This window comes from Trachinotus anak, unplaced genomic scaffold (genome assembly GCF_046630095.1).
Source record: "Trachinotus anak isolate AG129_WGS33_773 ecotype Australia unplaced genomic scaffold, CSIRO_AGI_Tana_v1 ptg000013l, whole genome shotgun sequence".
Classification (NCBI taxonomy): Eukaryota; Metazoa; Chordata; class Actinopteri; order Carangiformes; family Carangidae; genus Trachinotus; species Trachinotus anak.
Genome location: NW_027273864.1, coordinates 16,220,505 through 16,238,446, shown reverse-complemented (window position 1 = coordinate 16,238,446; position 17,942 = coordinate 16,220,505). Strand labels below are relative to the sequence as shown.

Below are 17,942 nucleotides of genomic sequence, written 5' to 3'. Positions count from 1 at the left end.
TAGTCTTTATGGACTTGATGGGAATGTAGAGAAAAAGGGGCCCAACAGCTAGGTTTTTGGCCACAGGCTGGGGTTGAGCCCATAATCATTCATTGTAGATTATCTCAATGTTTTTAAAGTATTGTGCATACAAATGAAGACTAGGGTTGCAACTAGCCCCAGTTCGTGCTTCTCATGTATCCTATCATCTTACATTCAAGTCACATTGGTTTTTCTAAAAGATAATTAACCATTTAAAAACGCTTTTTGTTCTCAAAGTATCTCTAGAATATCCACACACTCTTATAACCATTTGGAAGAACGAATGTTGTGTCTTCTGTGGTTCGAACGTAAGCCCATACATGAAATGCACGAACTGGGCCTTGGCTGCAACTAATTCTTAATCTTTTAAGGATTAATAGGTTATTTGTTAAGTTTATAAAATGTCAGAAAAAAGTGAAAATATGCACTACTAATTTCCAGAACCCAACATTATGGCCTCAAACATTTTGTTCTGTTTGATAACAAGCAGAAAACCAAAGACATTCAGTTTATATAATAAAGAGAGAAACCGCAAATCACATTTAAGAAACTGAAGTACGTTTTAGCTTGATCAATGACTTTAGAATTTGAATGTAAAAATTAAAGCTTCAGCAAAAACTGAAAACAATACTGTAAAGAAACTTTCAGCAGCTCAACTAACAGCGTTGGTACACAGTGAAGGAGAAGATGAGATGCCACAAAAATATTTTTTGGCATATCATGGGTTTTTGCTTCTCAGCAGGGTCGACCCGACTCAGCTGTGTCAGTTACACAGGAGTATCCATCTAAACTTTGACAGCATTTGCTAACGTTAGCCACCTTAAGCCACTGGTCGTTACAGACCAACTGAGAACTGAGTAAGGCTGTGTCTTATTTCTCATGAATTCAACTTTTCATTTGTAAGAAAAATAATGTGCCATGTCTTCTTTTCAAAAGTTAACTTGTCTGCCTTTAAAGACCAGAGAGAAACGAAAACAGACACTCAAACCATGGTTACAGTAAGCCTACCTAGAAAAATAAAAGAAAAATAAAAAACTGAAGTGTGGCGAATAGAAACATAAATGGCAAATGTACTTTTTCCAGAAAAATGTTTTAATAAATGTTTATAATACACAAAAATATAATTCCACAAACAGGTCATTTTGAGATACAGAACATAAATAACCAAGTAATTCAGCTGGGATCAGAATGAGACTTTAATACTGTGATGTCAAATCATCATGGATAGTTTCCTATTTTTGAGGCAAAATGTGACCATCTCACCTTCAAGGTTTGGTCCATAATGACTGCTTCAGTTATTGTGCTGTCATATGTCATTTTACAGAATCTCCACTGCCTGTATTTGGTTTTGTAAACTTGTCTTATGCAGTTTAGATGATGAGATGAATCAGTTGCCTGAATTTCTTTTTTTTTTACCTGCGTAATCTGAGCAGGTGAGTACAATGATCCTGTGGCCACATTCAGCCCAGCATACCATGAATTTAGGCTGCTGCCTAAACATCCTGCGGCTTCAGGTGCAGAGGTGTTGGCTGCTAGTATGACAAAAAACTGTCTGGACCTATGTAAATGTGATGAAAATCACCTTCTATATTCAGGGAAAGGTTTTGCATGAGTTTGATTGTAGTTTGTCGTGTTACTTCATGAATCGAACTGTTATGTTTTTTCACATCTTAATACTTATCGATAACGTATGTGTAATTTAACAAATATTATGTATGTTGAAGCCTGCCTCGAGATAGAATATATTAGTTTATTTGTATATAAAAGTTTTTGTGGTTTTTTTTATTATATAAAGTTTTATTTTTTATATAAAGGGTTAATGTGATTGAGAAACAATATACTGATTAAGACTTAGAAAAAAATTCTAATGATTTTTGTGATAAGTCTGTTGCTTAAATATATTTGGTGCATTTTAAAGAGTTTACTGAGTGCAAAATTATCAAGTATAAAAGAAGAATAGGAGGATCTTGAAAAAGCATGATATATTATAAAAAATAGCCATATTTCATAAATGTTCTATTGGAAAAAAAGATGTGTGACATTTGTGTGCTAGATTCTTAAATGTACATGCATAGTCTCCCATCTCTTTAAACCTGGACTTGTGGCATTTTCTGTTGGTTGCAGTTAATCACGGGCAACGGGACGAGTGTTATTGCTAGCCAGAAACCAGGTTCAGATGGCAGGACTTGCAAAGCATCTTCCCATCCAAAGGATAGCAGCCGTGCTCATTTGGTTCAGGAGAGAGCTGGATGACACAGACCTGCAAGACAATATGAAAGACTGATTGACTGGTGGTGATTAGTGTGTGTCTGTGCGTTTGGATACTTGTCAGTGTGTCCATACAGTACGGTGTTTGCACTCAGAACACCCACCTCACATCTGTAGCAGTTCTCATGGTAGGAGCGACCCAGACATTCAACAGTGTAGCTGTCAGTACCATCCTCTTTTGGAATAATTAGCTGGTTACAGGCGCTACACTTTGGAGCATACTTCCTTCATGGGCAAAATTTTGGAAGAAAGAAAACATTGTACATCACCTTTCACTATAGAAGCAATTAAAACCTCTTTACCCACAATGAATCACATTTATTATTATTTCATACCTGTAGTAGTCCTGGAGGCAATACACCTCTCCAACTTCTCCCTGAGCAAAAGCTTGCTCTCCAATTTGCTGTTTACATGTTGTACAGGTGAAACAAGAAGGATGGTATGCTCGCTCCAGCGCACGGATCACATGGTCTGTGATAACTTCCCCACATGCCCAACAAAGTTCCAGACTGGTCTAAGAGACAGAAATAAATAGTTTATAGAATACATTTACATATTAAAAGACCAAGATTTTCCACAATTTAGCCTCCTTAATAAACACTCATACGCCGTAGGTATGATTTCTGGACATTTTGCAAAACACTGACATTTTCCCAACAAGCTAATTTCAAGTCTGTGCAAGTTGATTTCAATTCTGAAGTGAAAGTACAGGAAAATGGTGGGGACCTGGAAGGTTATCACAGTTCAGAAATGTAAAACATTACATCGGTCTGTCGAAAAGAGTTAGCACTGATGTAAACCATACACAGTTTAAAGAAAATGAGCATGTAAAAACATTGGAATTATCCTTTACAAAGATTTGCATGTGTATTTTCAGCTTTGATAACATCCTGTAGTGGACGATGTATCAACTTGGACTTACCTGGTAGCAGGCTTCACACAGTGGAATTCCTGCCTTGTTGTAGTAGTGTTTACCAGCCAGGGGAATGTGACAAGATCTACACTGGAAGCAACCATCATGGTAAGTCCTGTTTAAGGCCTCTATCGCAGGCTCGGAAAGAGCCACGGGCTTCCGGCAGAAGCCACACACCTCTGCATTATACACAAACATCAAACGTCAGAGCAGGTTATAATAATGTGTGTGTTGTCAAAACAGAACAGTTTAAAGCCTCAGTGGTAAATGTGTAAATAGAGATCATGTTACCTTTACTGCTTGTGTCTTGGCCGTTATTATGGATCCCATGGGACTGTTCATCTTGGTTTAACCCACTAGATGGTGTGCTTGTTTCCACCTTGAATGTAAAGCACTTAATGTAAAACTAAACTTTAAACTGTGACAACTGATAAGTTCAGATTTGAGTTTGGCCTCATAAGATGAACCATACAATGTAACAATGCTTGATTTTGAACATGCAGGGGATGTGTTTGATGCTGGAACGAGAGAGGGTTAAGAGTAGCTCAGAAGGTTACAGGCTGAAACGTAAATGTCATCCAGGACAATCAAGACTGCAGCACAGATACAGATTCTGATGATCCTTGATTTTTTTCTTTCACAGGATAAAACAACTGAGTCACATTTCTTTTGCTCCAAAAATTAGAATTACAAATATAGGAAAGCTGCACCACTTTCAGCGTCAAAGCTGCAAAGTTCCCCAAACTGAAAAGAAGTTGAAAGAAATATTTTAGATCTAAAATTAACTTTAAGGTTTGGGGGTAAAAACAAGAAATCCGCATTGTAATAGGTACATAGATGTTAATAGGGGTAAAGTCAAGTCTACATATCAGACTGTTTGTACACACTGAGACTGGGCCGAAATGATGGGAACAAAACGTTGCTTATAAAGACATCAACAGTTTGGGAAGAGCTCTGTTTGTGAAGGAAAAATGTGTACAGTTAATAAAGTCCTTCTGATCATTATCCATGAAAGACAGCTGTTTTTTTTTTCCTTCATAATGTGTTTTGCAGATGACTCTTTACAACCACTGCAGAACATAATACAGTATCTGTAAAAGTTGTGGAAAGTTGTAATCCTTCACTGTGGGAAAAAGTGACTGGTCTACTTCAGGAGAAATTTATTGAGGGAAATTGGGATCAAGTGTTTTAAACAGTAAATGACATCAACGGTAAACATGAAGATGGGGGGATGAAAATGTGAAAGGTTTTTAGCAACATCGTGAGAGAAGTCTGCATACCTCTCTGTTGTAAACTGGCTGCTGGCCTGGGGTCAGAGGGTGTGAGAGAGGTGTCTGGGCAGGAGGAGGTGGTGGAAGTGCTGATTCTTCAGGGAGCGCTGCTCCCAGAGAAGAAGGTAGTGCAGCAGCAGCAGGAGGGGTAGGAGGAGGAGGAGGAGGGAAGAGCTCTGTTTGGCAAGAGAAAATGTATTTCAAGTCACTTTGTTGTAACTTCCACAGAAAAATTGCAGTTTCCAGTAAGCAATGTCATTTCCTGAAATTCAGGATAAGATTAACATGAAACCCAAAAAAAACATGTACAACTATACTGAATATACAACACACACATATAAAAATATGTATGCGCACTTTATATGTAGTTTATATGTATATAGAGATAATGCCATCCCTAAAAATTTGGAGAGGAAAAAGAAAAAAATAATCAAATAAAATAAGGGGAGAAGCTGAAGCTTAGGAGATTATGTCTCCTGAACATGTGTCAATAAAATGACAACTTTTCTGCCTGTTTCCAAAACTGGAAGCCAGATGTGATCAGATTTCGCAACAGATCTTCGCAGACGATACTTTATTGTTTCCAATTTGATAGCATAAATACTTCTTGAGCCCAGCAAATGTGAGAAGAGGCTTAAGAGATTTTCCAGTTTAAAATACTGGAGAAGAAAAGTATGACACCAACTTAGCATTGCACTCCTATAACATTGTGGCACCCATGATGGACAAAAAAGGATCAAAATTGATGCAGCAGAACCAGGGATATCTTTTTTCCTCACTTATTTGTCATCCTTGTTAAAACCTGGCACCTATATTACCCACAATGCAGCTAATGTAGCCTGGAGCCACTAGCCTCGAGCAGAGATGACGAGCAGGCTACAGAAATCTGGTAAGCTTATGTCTTTCTAACTCCACACCCCCAGATTTCTTATTTTCAAATCCGTGGTCGTCAGCCCCAACCGATGGAGTCCCTCTGTAGCCACAAAAGGCTTTTTACTTAAACTTTTTTCACATAAGCGGTAGCATTAGTATTCTCCGACATCAGGAAACTGATTTTGATGCATAAAATCCCTGGAGTTTGGACAGCTTGCAATAACAGTCAGGAAACCAATGAACCCTAATTTGTAATTGATGATAGGCTATATGAATTCGGAATCACACCATCTCAGCAAGGGAGTTAAAAACAGGTAGGCTGGGCCTTGATGGCATCAGTTACATGTAGAGTAACCAAAGTTTTGTCCAGTGCACTATATTGTAATGAATCCAACATTAAAAAGAATAATTTGTCATGAATACCTGCAGCACCTCTATCGTCTTCCTGCAGCTTTCTTCTGCTAGGTCCGGGCTGGGCGGGTTTTGGACTCTGAGGGCCTGAAGCTCGGGCTGAGTTCCCTGTACGAGCCTGGTCTTTGCTCTCCATGCTGCTGTAAGAGTCGGAGGGTAAATGGTCCTCTTTCCTATGTCTGAGGGCGGGGATGCTGTCACTTGGGCTGACTCGTACAGCAGTGTGCTGCTTGTCTCTAGCAGGGGCACTGCGAGCTTGGAGGGCGGGCTGCTGCTGTGTCACAGTGGCTCGGTAAGGAGATGCCAGAGTGATAAAGACAGAGGACACCATCCTTTTTGGTGAAGCTGCTGATGCCATGATTGTATTTAACCCACATACAGCCTAACAGGAGGACAGGAAAATGATTATCATGATTATCATATTGTTTTTAAAAGGACAATCATAGAACAGAAACATAGAAGCATGTCATACCACTGGAGTATAAGAATAAAACATATGAATAGCGAATAATTCATCTCTATCATCTTAACACTGTGTGTACAAGTGTACACACCCTCTCAGTCAACTCTATGGGAGCTCTCACTTTCACTTAAGAGAGGTAGATTCACACACTCACAGCACTCTTCACCTATAATGAATGGTTTTAGAGGCAGAAAGCACAAATGTGAATCATCTGTTTCCTTTAAACCCACCCACACTGGCTGCGATCTGCCATTACATACCTGCAAGAAAATGTGGTTTGAAGACGGCTCTCTCTTTTCTTCTCTCTCCTTCCTTGTTCTGTATCTCAAAACTTCTGGTTTGTTTTCCCTCCTACAAGCTGCCACAGTGAGAAGACTTTACTCCGGCAGAGAGGGCAACTATCTGCAGAAGGCCACTCCTTTTCCTTCTGTACCTCCCTCCCCAACTCTCCCGTCCGTCGACCCCTCCTCCTCCTCTGGCTGAATGACAATACCACCTCCCTCCCAACCGTAAAAGGTGAACAGTTAATCTCGGGCAAAGTCCTGTAAAAATCATGACACATTCATCCACTATGAAAACTTGGCAGGAACACATGCACACACACACACACACACACACACATTCACTGGGATCCATGCACGTAGACACACACTCACATTAAGTTATGCAACTGTTTTGTTTCAACAAATGCAATGTCATGTCATAAAGTTTCTCATAAGCATAGACACACAGCCACCTCCCACTTCTTTATCTTTCTGCATGCCAGCAGGATGTGACTGTACCTGCCTTTTACTAACAACTCTCTATCTCAAACTGCCTTCTTTCTCTCTCCTGTGCAGCTCTGCCTTATTGTTCTGTCAGCTTTATTTTCCCTACCTCCCTCATTGAGTCTGCCTCCTTTTTTCTTCTCCCTCTTTCCTTCTTCCCTTCCCCCACTACATTATATCACTTTAGCCTTGACTCACTATCAGCGTCTCATGGCATTGCTTCCATTTGTGCCTCGCTGACTGTCCGGAGCAGAGCACACTGTCTGATAATATGTGGTGGACTTCATCAGACTCTCCTGATGAAGCTTTTATGTTGAGCTGCGCAAGGAGCAGCAGCATTACAGTGCAATGAATCAGGGCATTGTGCAAGAGGAGATGTTGGTATATTAGGAGAGGGGGGAACAGTGAGTGATGTCTGTGAGAGCTATGAAAAAGCTGCTTTGTTGTGTTTGCTGCTCTCAACCAGAATGAGTCTAAGCAATATCAGGTCCGGTGAAAAGCAAATATTGTGGTTAGTTTCTGGAGCCAAGCTTTGTGAGGTCTACTCCCTTCCTGAGAGTCAAAGAGGAGGATGCAGTGAGGGACTAGATGTTGAGTAAAACTTTCCTGATCGACGTGGAAGAGGAGCGAGGCAGGAATGTGTGAGAGAGGGTTAACAGGAGACGGAGATGAGGAGAGTGATGGGGGTCTCTGTTGTTCCAGCTCTGTGGAAAGGAATGCTGCAGTGATGTTACGGCTGCAGGAGGGAGCATGCCTACTGATGACACAATCCCCAGACCTCCATGCCCCCCCAAACAGCTAAAATCCTCATTAAACCTGCTGAACCTCTTCACTGCTTCTAACAGCAGGACTTTTTAATTTACTCACCAACATCACATCAGGCTTTACTTTTACTTTTACTTTAAAGTTTTAAAGGGAATTAGATAAATGAAGGGAAGTGAAGGGAAAGGAACAGGAAGAAACACAGTAGATAGCAAAAACAACGACAATTGCATGTTCACAATTACAAATGATGCTGATTTCCTAACTGTAAACATCTGCTGGGGTGGGAAGACTACGACTGAGAGAGAAATACTGAAAAAGACCACTTTTGTTGACAATTACTCCACAAAAGTACTTTTGAGTAACAGTTAAAGGAGGGCTTCAGGAATAAGGGTGGGCAAGTTATGAGAGACAGATGACAAAGAAAATGCCGAAAATCGAAATAACAGAGGCTGAAACAATCTCGCCTTTTAGTCCTGAGTAAGAGTGAAGCTAAAAAAAAAATTGTATCCTACATTTCCCATGATGCAACTGAATAGTGTCTTTCATTAGACCCCCCCTGCCACTTACATGGCAATTTCTTTAAACCCAACATAACCAGGTTGTAATGCAGGCTCTCTGCCTGTCCAGAGTCACACTCATACTTCTGGTGGTGAGTGGACTGATCTTCATGTGTAAAATTGGCCCCTTTAATTAGTGACACGTGTACAACATCAATGGACCACTGTCTCATCTCACATATCTTTGAGAAGCATTTTAAATTGAATACACCATGCTGACCAATTCCCCTGCAATTCATCAGTGCTTTTCTAGTATTATTCATGAAGGAAGCGTTTGTCTAAGAACACTGTTACGTAGAATAGTTGATCAACGACTTGAAAGAAAAAAGTGCATCAAAGAGTTTCTTAGTTCCAGTGCGCCTGCATACCTTTCAATCATTTTTTCTGCTGATCTGTATTCCACTGTACTGACTTTTTAAAAACTACCCCAGCCTGATATAATGTTGTGGCATGACAGAAAAACATCCTGCATGAATAACATCTCATTAAGTTTACCACTCGTTTTCATACATTTGTCTTCCATTATATGAAATAGAGTACCATGCTGTATATGCCACATCATAGTAAAGTAAAATCTTTCGTAAATCTAATTTCCTGAAAATCTTCCCAGCCCAGTATGAGTTGGATCTTCTCGTCAATACATGAAACAGAACAGCAGCTGTGATATGATGCAAAGTTACAAGTCTTTTCCCCTCTGTTTGAAACAGCTGTGAGATTCAGTCAGTACACAATTTAAGCGAGGCCATAATAATCCTTTTATTATTAATGGTAATATTGAATATTAGTGTCTTAACATTTGAGGTAGTCATTGATATTTGACGTAGACTTCAGGTACACCATCAGCTGCTGCCCGATGACGTTTCTCTTGTGAATTCTCTTGTCTTGTGACCGGAGCTCCGTTCATATTTGCTCAGGCTTGTTTCTTCTTCCTCCTAAAAAAATGAAGCGTGACTTTGAATTAAATACCACCTGTCATTTAGTAACAGTTATATAGCAAATACAAAAAAAGTCACGTTGTAGAAATGACAGCTTAATTCATACAGACCGTTAACACAGCTTGCAGAAGGTCCTGAGAGGGCAGCAGACAGGCTGCCTCTCCCAGGAAAGTGATGAGGACATGGAGGACATCAGACCAGTCACCTACTGTAAGCATGAGCACCAGTAAGGCTCCTAGTCGCAGCACTACAGTGCGCAAGAGGGCCTCTGTAGAAGCCTGCCGATGCTGATCCTCTGCATGAAATAAAAAACAAAAACGAATGTTACACAATTATGCTAAAAGCTTGTGCTTTCCTGTTTCCTGAGATATGAGTTGTGTTTTAACATCATTTGAATGGTTTTGTTACATATGTTTTGTTTTTTGTTTTTTAAGGTCTCATTTCACATTTGTTACTGTTACTCTGGTATGTTTTTAATTTGTGTCTTAGCGTTACTATTGTGGCACTAATTCTTTCATTACGTTGTCTGCTGTGTCCTGGCTTGTGCCTCGTTTGTTATTTGTCACTGTGCATGAGTAACCAAACTAGTTTGCCCTCTTGAACATATCTAATCTAATCTAAAACGTCATTTAGCACATAGCTGCCCTGAACATCACCTTGAATATAGACCACCAGCATAGTGTAGCAGAGTGTCAGTGGAGTCCAAAACTTTAGAGCATCCTTCTGGGACAGGAAGTGGTCATAAACCGTAGCGGTGGAAGCCACAGTTGCTAGAGCAAAAGCCAAGACAACCACTCTTTGCAGTGAAGCCAGTATGGTGTGTCCGGAGGTCAGTAGGGTGATGCATTTCCCACAGTAACGCTCTGTGCTATGCAGTGGGTAGAGTCTGGCCACATGGCTCCACAGACTGTGGCTGACAGTTGCCAGTGCCCAGCTGAGTGCAGCTGCCAGAAACAAGCTGAGGGAGCTGTGTGGAGCCCCCTGATGGAGGAAGACCAGAGTACAGGTGAGGCAGCAACCCAGAGAAAACTGGCACTGGAACAAGAGGAGGTCTGAGCCTCTACCATCAGCATCCTGAGTAAAAACAAGAAGAGTGGATGAAAATGGTTAAATTCAGTGTTAGAAGGATTTATATGTTGAACACAAGAGAAAGAGAAAGCACTGAAAGTAGCACCTGAAGTAGACAAAATCCAGCTGCTCTGTTGATGTGTTTGAGGAACTCACCAGTCCTGCTGACGCCCAGGCAGAAACAGCTCTGAGACAAAACTCCAGCACTATGAGAGAGGAGACCTTCGGGCCCACCAGAGACAGGATGAGCGTCAGGGACCAGAACTGAAGTGCTGTCCTCCAGTTCCCTCTCAGAGGACTGATGGGTGAGGATGGCCTCTGTTTACTTTCAACTTCAGAATCACTGTGTGGAGAGGAAATTAGAGAATAACTCTACTGCTCTTAAAACTTTATTACAGCTCCTGTTTCCATTTTTTTTTTTTTTTTACCAGGAATAAACTCACCTGCATGTTTGAATGAAGTGGTAAACTCTCATCAGATTGCAGAGCACTGATATCCCACATGCACCCACAAGACCTTTGACAAAAACACCACAACCAAAAATAAGTATGTAAAGGATTGAGAATCTAGAGAAAATAAAATGGAAGCGTTTTTTTTTTTTTACACAAGGGAGAAAAATATGTCAACTCACCTTGAAGAAAACATTCAATTGGGTTTGAATCAAAAAGCATCCGTTCAGAAGTTCCCAGGATCCAGGAGAAGGGGAGAAACATTTTTATGTTTTCACACACAAAAAGCACTATGATCTCACACTCATGCTACCACAGCAACAGCAGTGAACAACAAGTCAGTTTATGCTAAATTCCTCTGAGCCAAATCTTTGGTAAAGATTTCACGTTGCCTATTTCTCCCTGCTGGTCAGGTCTGAGTGTGCTCCGTGCTCCAGTTCCAAAGGTCGAATGTGATTTGACTGTAGTTGTCAGTCTCACCTTTTACTGATGAAACAGGCTGAAATCCTCTCAAAAAAGATGATTAGGTTTACAGAACAATCAGACACCTTTCAGCCGGGTCATAATAAAATCACACTTTGCTTACAATGCCTCTTAGATATTGTGTATTTCAAAGATGCAGCATTTGTGCCCCAGAGGATACAAAAACAAATTCATTTATTAATTTCATACAAAAATGTCTTTATTATTATTATCATTATTCACTTGAAAGGCTTCAAGTACCCGTTTCTGAAAACAAAACTCAAATAAAATGGCATTCTTGGCTTTAGGTACAGTAGTTCATATGGCAGTAATAAAAACATTCCCATCAGATGTATTTCTTGATACAGACGTAGACAAGGCAACAAGAGTTATGCATTAAACTGCGACAGATTACAGCAGCCACACTGGATTATAACCATGGAATACAGTGTTTATGTTTAATAATCCAGACTTGTTTTTAAGTCATCAGCACTTCATTGACTTGCTTATGGGAGTCACTTCTCTCAAACTCATTATTTGAGGTATTTTGAGGTCAACCCTGATAGTTCATCAACAACTTCATGTATTTGAGAATTTTAATAGTAATTCTTCAAATGTCCATCTTTTGTCAAGTATTTGAATGTTCATCCACCATCGTTGCTTCCTGGGGCAGGGACAAGTCTCACATAAAGGAATAGTTTGACATTTTGGGAAATTTGCTTTTTGAATTTTGAATTTGAAGAGAAGATTAAATCAGCCCTCATGTCTGTACAAGAAATATTAAAGTACAGCTGGAAACAGAGGGACACAGCTCTGACTACCATACAGCCGTGAGAGTGGTATCAATCCTCTCATCTAACTCTCAGCAACAAAATATTTTCCAAAATGTCAAATCTTTTCTTTAAATTGAGCTTTTCACTCATTCATGAGCCACTTTGATATCTATCTATCTGAGTCCAGTCATTATAAGCAGGCATTTGGGATGTTTTAGCTCCTTCCCTGGCTCTGGTTCATTCTCACTGCCTGATCCCTCATCAGATCCCAGAACAACATGCTGAGCACTGTGTGTGGGGCCAAGCGCAGGAAGACAGGACCCATGCCTTTGTAGAGCCCCAACAGGCCCTCAGCTTGGCAGACCTTCAGCATACAGTCTGAAAATCCATGGTACAGACGTCCCTTAAAAGGCAGAACAGGAAAACAATAAGTCTCCAGATCTTAATCCTGCAACACTCCTCTATGCCTTTACTGAGCGCGAGTACAAATTTGATGAAAAGAGATTATTTAATCTCACCCTACGAAATTCATCCACCGGCTGGTTGTAGAGCCTCGTACTAATGACGTCAAACGGCGTCATAGTGACAGCCACGGCGACTCCACTGATCATGGCAGCTATCAGAGCTGTGAGCCATCTGTTTGATCCATGCCACTGCAAGGAAAGAAAGAAAACAATGATTAACTGGAGTTTGACTTTTGGCTGACGGTGTGATGGCAACTGTTGGGTTATATATACTGTACAAATGTCAGCTGTTTATCACAGCTACCTGGGAATGCGACACCCAGTCCTTGGCCGAGGTGAAGGTTGCCAGTTGAGCAGCTGATCCCACCATGACTCGAGGCACGGCCCCATTCACACCCCTCCACAGACCAATTAAACCTTCTCTTCTATAGATGGTAACAAAGGCATCAGACACTCCCTGAAATAAAAAAAAAAAAAAACAAGGAAGAATGGAAGTGGTAGATAACAGTGCTGTGTCTGTTTATCTATTATGTGTTGGTAATAGAAATGTGTTTCTTCCCTTGTGTGAACAGTTTGTGCGGCAGATATATTGAACTTATTGTGTAACCGTGACAGCCTACATGGATGACTGTAGTGGTGCGTACATTTACTCAAGTAAAGTACAAATACCCAAAAACCGAACAAGTATTTCCATGTTGTGCTGCTTTATACTTCTACTTCACTATATTAAACAGGGTGATATTATACTTTTCACTCAAAGACATTTATGTGATAGCTTCAGTTACACAGTTATTGTAATTGTCCTGACTGATAAGATGTCTGGTCAGGTACAAACTGGGTGGAGCTATGCTGGGAATTACAGCAAATCAATAATATCTAAAAATATAACACTGACAGGGTCCACTGTGCATAATGAATGCATGAATTAACTTTTACTTGTAATAGAGTAAACGTATTCTTTGGTATTGGTGCTTTTACATAAATTAAGCATCTGAAAACATACAATGAAATTATTCAACAAAAAACAAGGAAATTAACTCATAACGTAATCATGCGTCTTATTTTGAATATGCCCGCCTTACCAAATGGTTATGCTGATGACCTACTGCTATGGCTGCCACAGTTTGAGCTTGCAGATGGGTCTTCACCTATGAATACAATGCAGAACACAAGGTTTAATGTGCAGTTGTATACACCAGACTGTTCTAAAGTGCTGAACACGAAGTCAAGTACAGATCAAACCAGACTTGCCACTACATCAGATAATGCCTGAGTCAGATGGCAGGATGAGTTATGTAACAGTTACAGGTAACTCTGCTAATGTTCACCAGGCATGAGTTACAAATCTTTGCCAGAAAACTGGTCAAACTAAATTCCTGAGTCATTCATTTGCAGGAAACCTTAAGGATCAGCATGCAGTTTACACTCATAGCATGCACAAAAACAAGAAGCCTCTCCACTCAATGTCATACGTAAGTGTCAATAAAACTCCTTCCTTCATTCACTGCCAACAGCACACAGCAAGAAGACATAAGATACTTTCTATTTGTGGCAGCAGTGGGTAGGTTGAAGCAACATGCAGGGTATATTCAGTGACCTAGATAGAGACATGTCACCACACAAGATTCTCTTTCCATGATGGAGCAAAAGGTTAGATGGTTTAAAATGTATTGACGCGCAGCTGAGGCGGAAAAACAACAACATTACTCCCATCCTGTTAAAAGGTGACATGCAGAGGGCACATAAAAATGCAGTAAATCAAGATATGGTGACACTGACATTTTTGGGGTTTAAAAAAAAAAAAAAGACAAACAAACATTATGAGGACTTAAAATCTTGCCCAGTTTCATAGATACATTAAATCTGCATCTGCAAAGCTGAGTGGGACCTGGTTGTGGATCACACTGGGACAAAAGGGCAATGAAATGATTATGTCAGGACATGCATTGACTTCGCTCATGATTATATTGCATTCAAAAAGCTTCTATCTATGACTACCCTGACTTTACTATACTCAACAATGTAATGGTGCCTTTCCTCACAAGCACTCGGCTATAAATAGAACATGCGAGACGCCTTTGATACTGAGCTGCCGTGCTTTCATGTCTCTTGTTTGGGCTGACAGTCAAAAGTAGATGGTTTGCAATGTCAGGTTAGAAGTTGAGCTTCCCAGTGTGACAACCCTCACTTCAGCTTTCTCTTTAATGGCTCAAAAAAAAGTACTGTTAATTGAATTGAAATAGTTACTGGTTGCTGTAATTATTTCCCACCCTGTCCATACTGGTGTTGGAAAGTTATTTTTCTAACATGTTTCCAATACACAAATCAAATGGGTATCTTCCAGTTATAGTACAGAATTCCCTATTTTTTTATACAATAGCTCTGCCTAAGCCCAGCAAGGAAGCACAGTCCAGGGGAACAAAATCAAAGAATTTCACAGTAAACCATTAAATGCTTTGACACAGATTTTGTCCCCCCATCACTTGCAGCAAAACTGTGGTATGAAAGGATCTTTTTGGGGCCAGTGTGGACAGGAGGAATGATTACAGCAACCAAAAAACTGTTTGTGTACATACAGACGTGTGAGTAAAGTTGTGAACATATCCTTTCATGTAGAAAAGTCCTACTAATGTCAAATGGTGACTGATGTGAACGAACTCTGTACAGGCCTTACAGTGTACTGACCGTCACTTTTTACAAACTGATGTATGTATTTTGCTGCTATAGATTACAGCTTGAGGAGGGTTGACCTAACTGGTTATGGGTTAATCCTACAGGACACAGATCCAACAAACAAGAACTGGTGTCTTTACATAAACAGATGACAACGTTATATGCAACTGTCTGTTTGCATATAAACAGTGTTGGGCTGAAATCTTTTGTATAATATATCAGATTCTTGACTCAGAAGACAATTATCAGTATCATCTTTCTACATTAGGTCTCAGGTCTTCTTTAAGATTATCTGTTGTTTCGCTGTTAATTAACTTATTTGGTTTTCTTTAACGTGTGTAAAGCTGAGCTTGCTGAGTGTAACCTAATCAGATGAGATCCACTTTCAATGGTACACGGGGTTTCAATTTCCTATCAGGTTTTTTGACCTCACACACACACACAAACTGAGACTGTACAACAGATATGACCATAACGACATAATGGCTGACATCCTGCACAATATTTGAGGGGCATACTTGAAATATTCACAAGGAGCATAAGAGGTGACTCCTGTTAAGCATAATGCATCTACAGTATATATCCTGAATGCAATATAATGATGCAAAAATCTCTGAGATGAGATGAATGTTTGGTATGACAGGGTGTTTACTGTAAAAAATAAGACTAAATTATGCCACACAAACTTTTCCCTAATATTTTCTCTTTTCAAATACTGTAAAATTTTACCTCTTCAGGCCTCTAAAAACTATTAAAATGAAACACTTTGAAAGAGTAAAAATCACAATGAAATGAACCGCTCACCACTCGCAGACATGCACCCTGTAATGAGGGTTCACAAGCTTTGTTTTACAGGGTCACAAGTGAAAAACATTGTGAACTACACCAATTGGTGTTCAACCTCAAAAATACAAATTGGTTTGAAAGGAGAAAAAGGTGGAACACCACTGAAGCAGTCAACATCTACTTCATATTTTGTTTAATTATCATCGCTGATGTCTTTCCACCTTAAGCCTTCCTTTGGGAACACTGGGAACCACTACTGTAGAGCAATTTAAATAAAGTTTTGTAAACTTACCAGGTAGGCAGGAGAGGCAATGAAGGCACCCAGTGCCCCGGCCCCTGCCCCTGACAGCAGGCTTCCCCCATGGAACGAGGTGATACCCAAAGCTTCACAATAGGAGTAGGAGCCCAGCCTCACACCGTTCATAACACCCTGGTAGATCAGCCCAACTGAGAGCCCCTTCTGCAGGCCCCGGATCCCATCTGTGCGGCCCACTACCCAGAGGGCCTGCAAGGCGCCGCGATAGTGTCTCTGGTAGGATCCCCGCGCACGCAACTCTCCCTGAAGCTGCAGACGAGTCTTCACAACCTCCAGAGGATTGGTGAACACACAGGCAGTGCAGCAGGCAAAAGCACCCAGGGCGAAGTCCAGAGGAGGCCAGACAGCTGGAGTGGGCGACGAGGGGCCAAACACACCACGGGGAACTGCAGACACAGTGGATGCCATCCTGTGCGAAGGTTGGACACCAAACACAGACTCTTTGGATGAAGTTTCCTACAGCTGAGCGCTGGTCATCCCTGAGAAATGACTTATCCCCCTCCTTTAAGTGTGTAAGGAACGGGGAGAGTGTATTGTACTTAGTACAGAACAGTGACGCCAAAAAGAAGTGCTATCAGCGTTTGTGATAACTGGTTGAATATTTGTTTTGCATGTGTCTCACAGGACACTGCGCCACTCTGATGTCTTTCTGCAGTGATTTTCGTTATCTTCCTTGAATGTCAGTCTGTTTAAGAGCGGCACCATCTGCAAGGAGAATGTGAGAGTGTATTCATGGTTACGTAAAACAATTTTTAAATATAAGGTTCAGGTTTGTTAGTGAAAGCCCAGCTCTACAAATCAGGACAGGTATATATCGGGTTTGCTCACATGACAAACATATTTTAGAAACCTCTCCGGCAGTGTATCTGTAAACTTGCCGTGTGTAGTGGTGTTGAACTGGAATGCAACTACATCCCACTACATCCAAAAATACATGAACAGATAGAAAGCAGTTTGATTTAATCATAAACCAAATATTAAAGGATGCATCACTGAAATGCATCACTAGGCACAAAACACACCCCAAATTCATTCAAACCAACACACAACTACACAAACATGCACAAGTTACAAACACACTAAAACAGAAAACTCCTCTCACTTTCCCTTGGAAAAGTTAGAAAATATCACTTGAATTTGGTTACTTCATTGAGAAACTCACAGTGTCCAGTGATCCTGTGCAGCTCCATTCTTCCCCTCTCTCCCATCATTGTAAACATGTGTCCTCAGCATATTCATTGTCAAAGTCTCCTCCCACCACCTCAGGTCAGAGCCAATAGATTTTCAGTCCTGCCTGCCACCTCACCATATCCGTGAGTCTGCACCAATCAAATGGCTCTGCTCTAAACTGCCCGGCTTATGTCCTATAGGAGCTCTCTGGGTAAAAGGTTATTGTTGGTCAAAGAGGGAGGTGGAGTGTCTGAGGGAAAAGAGAGCAAAGATCCAAATACTGCCGGATATATGCGTTGAAACGAGGTGAATCTGCTCAAAACAGCATGGACAATAACCAAAACAAACACACCTGTACCATTACTTCACCACCCTATTATTTAATTTATTATCTTTTAAGCAAATAATTTCTATAGACACATTTTGGGCATAAAAATTAATTTTGTAAACAGGGAAATAATATGTGGTAGCTATAAATTACATTTGGAACAAATGATGCTACTCGCAGTTGAGATGACTCATCAGTTTGGCCTTTTC

The 17,942-nt window shown here is 40.5% G+C and overlaps 3 protein-coding genes across 4 annotated transcripts; all 3 read right to left on the bottom strand.

The window, feature by feature from the left end:
• Positions 1–1,092: 1,092 nt before the first annotated feature.
• On the bottom strand, positions 1,093–6,638 carry fblim1 (filamin binding LIM protein 1). 2 transcript variants are annotated; one of them, XM_071495200.1, is made up of 8 exons: positions 6,481–6,638; positions 5,770–6,139; positions 4,483–4,649; positions 3,494–3,581; positions 3,212–3,381; positions 2,625–2,803; positions 2,394–2,514; positions 1,093–2,281 (listed from the first exon to the last, which is right to left on the bottom strand). In XM_071495200.1, exons 2-8 carry the CDS (start codon positions 6,113–6,115, stop codon positions 2,177–2,179), a joined length of 1,176 nt encoding a protein of 391 aa, XP_071351301.1. In that variant the 5' UTR covers positions 6,116–6,139; positions 6,481–6,638; the 3' UTR covers positions 1,093–2,176. The 2 variants fall into 2 exon arrangements, with proteins under 2 accessions (XP_071351301.1, XP_071351302.1); XM_071495201.1 differs by having other exon boundaries at positions 5,779–6,139.
• Positions 6,639–9,046: 2,408 nt separating this feature from the next.
• LOC139630896 (transmembrane protein 82-like) lies at positions 9,047–11,279 on the bottom strand. Its single transcript, XM_071494734.1, has 6 exons — positions 10,944–11,279; positions 10,756–10,828; positions 10,469–10,655; positions 9,901–10,318; positions 9,355–9,539; positions 9,047–9,241 (listed from the first exon to the last, which is right to left on the bottom strand). The coding sequence occupies exons 1-6, from the start codon at positions 11,023–11,025 to the stop codon at positions 9,149–9,151; spliced, it is 1,038 nt and encodes a 345-aa protein (XP_071350835.1). The 5' UTR covers positions 11,026–11,279; the 3' UTR covers positions 9,047–9,148.
• Positions 11,280–11,401: 122 nt separating this feature from the next.
• Positions 11,402–17,556, bottom strand: slc25a34 (solute carrier family 25 member 34). The gene is made up of 6 exons (XM_071494735.1): positions 17,398–17,556; positions 16,212–16,940; positions 13,543–13,608; positions 12,765–12,917; positions 12,515–12,649; positions 11,402–12,399 (listed from the first exon to the last, which is right to left on the bottom strand). Exons 2-6 carry the CDS (start codon positions 16,641–16,643, stop codon positions 12,211–12,213), a joined length of 975 nt encoding a protein of 324 aa, XP_071350836.1. The 5' UTR covers positions 16,644–16,940; positions 17,398–17,556; the 3' UTR covers positions 11,402–12,210.
• Between the last annotated feature and the right edge of the window lie 386 nt (positions 17,557–17,942).

Coding starts and splice junctions, on each gene's coding strand:
- LOC139630896 (XM_071494734.1), bottom strand. CDS start 11,025: ATGTTTCTCCCCTTCTCCTGGATCCTGGGAACTTCTGAACGGATGCTT. Junction 10,319..10,468: donor CCTGGGCGTCAGCAGGACTG/GTGAGTTCCTCA, acceptor GTTTTTACTCAG/GATGCTGATGGTAGAGGCTC. Junction 9,540..9,900: donor GCTGGTGGTCTATATTCAAG/GTGATGTTCAGG, acceptor TATTTCATGCAG/AGGATCAGCATCGGCAGGCT.
- fblim1 (XM_071495200.1), bottom strand. CDS start 6,115: ATGGCATCAGCAGCTTCACCAAAAAGGATGGTGTCCTCTGTCTTTATC. Junction 2,804..3,211: donor TGTGTGAAGCCTGCTACCAG/GTAAGTCCAAGT, acceptor TCTGTCTCTTAG/ACCAGTCTGGAACTTTGTTG. Junction 2,282..2,393: donor AGAACTGCTACAGATGTGAG/GTGGGTGTTCTG, acceptor ATTGTCTTGCAG/GTCTGTGTCATCCAGCTCTC.
- slc25a34 (XM_071494735.1), bottom strand. CDS start 16,643: ATGGCATCCACTGTGTCTGCAGTTCCCCGTGGTGTGTTTGGCCCCTCG. Junction 13,609..16,211: donor TTGCCTCTCCTGCCTACCTG/GTAAGTTTACAA, acceptor TTGTATTCATAG/GTGAAGACCCATCTGCAAGC. Junction 12,650..12,764: donor ACTGGGTGTCGCATTCCCAG/GTAGCTGTGATA, acceptor CTTTCCTTGCAG/TGGCATGGATCAAACAGATG.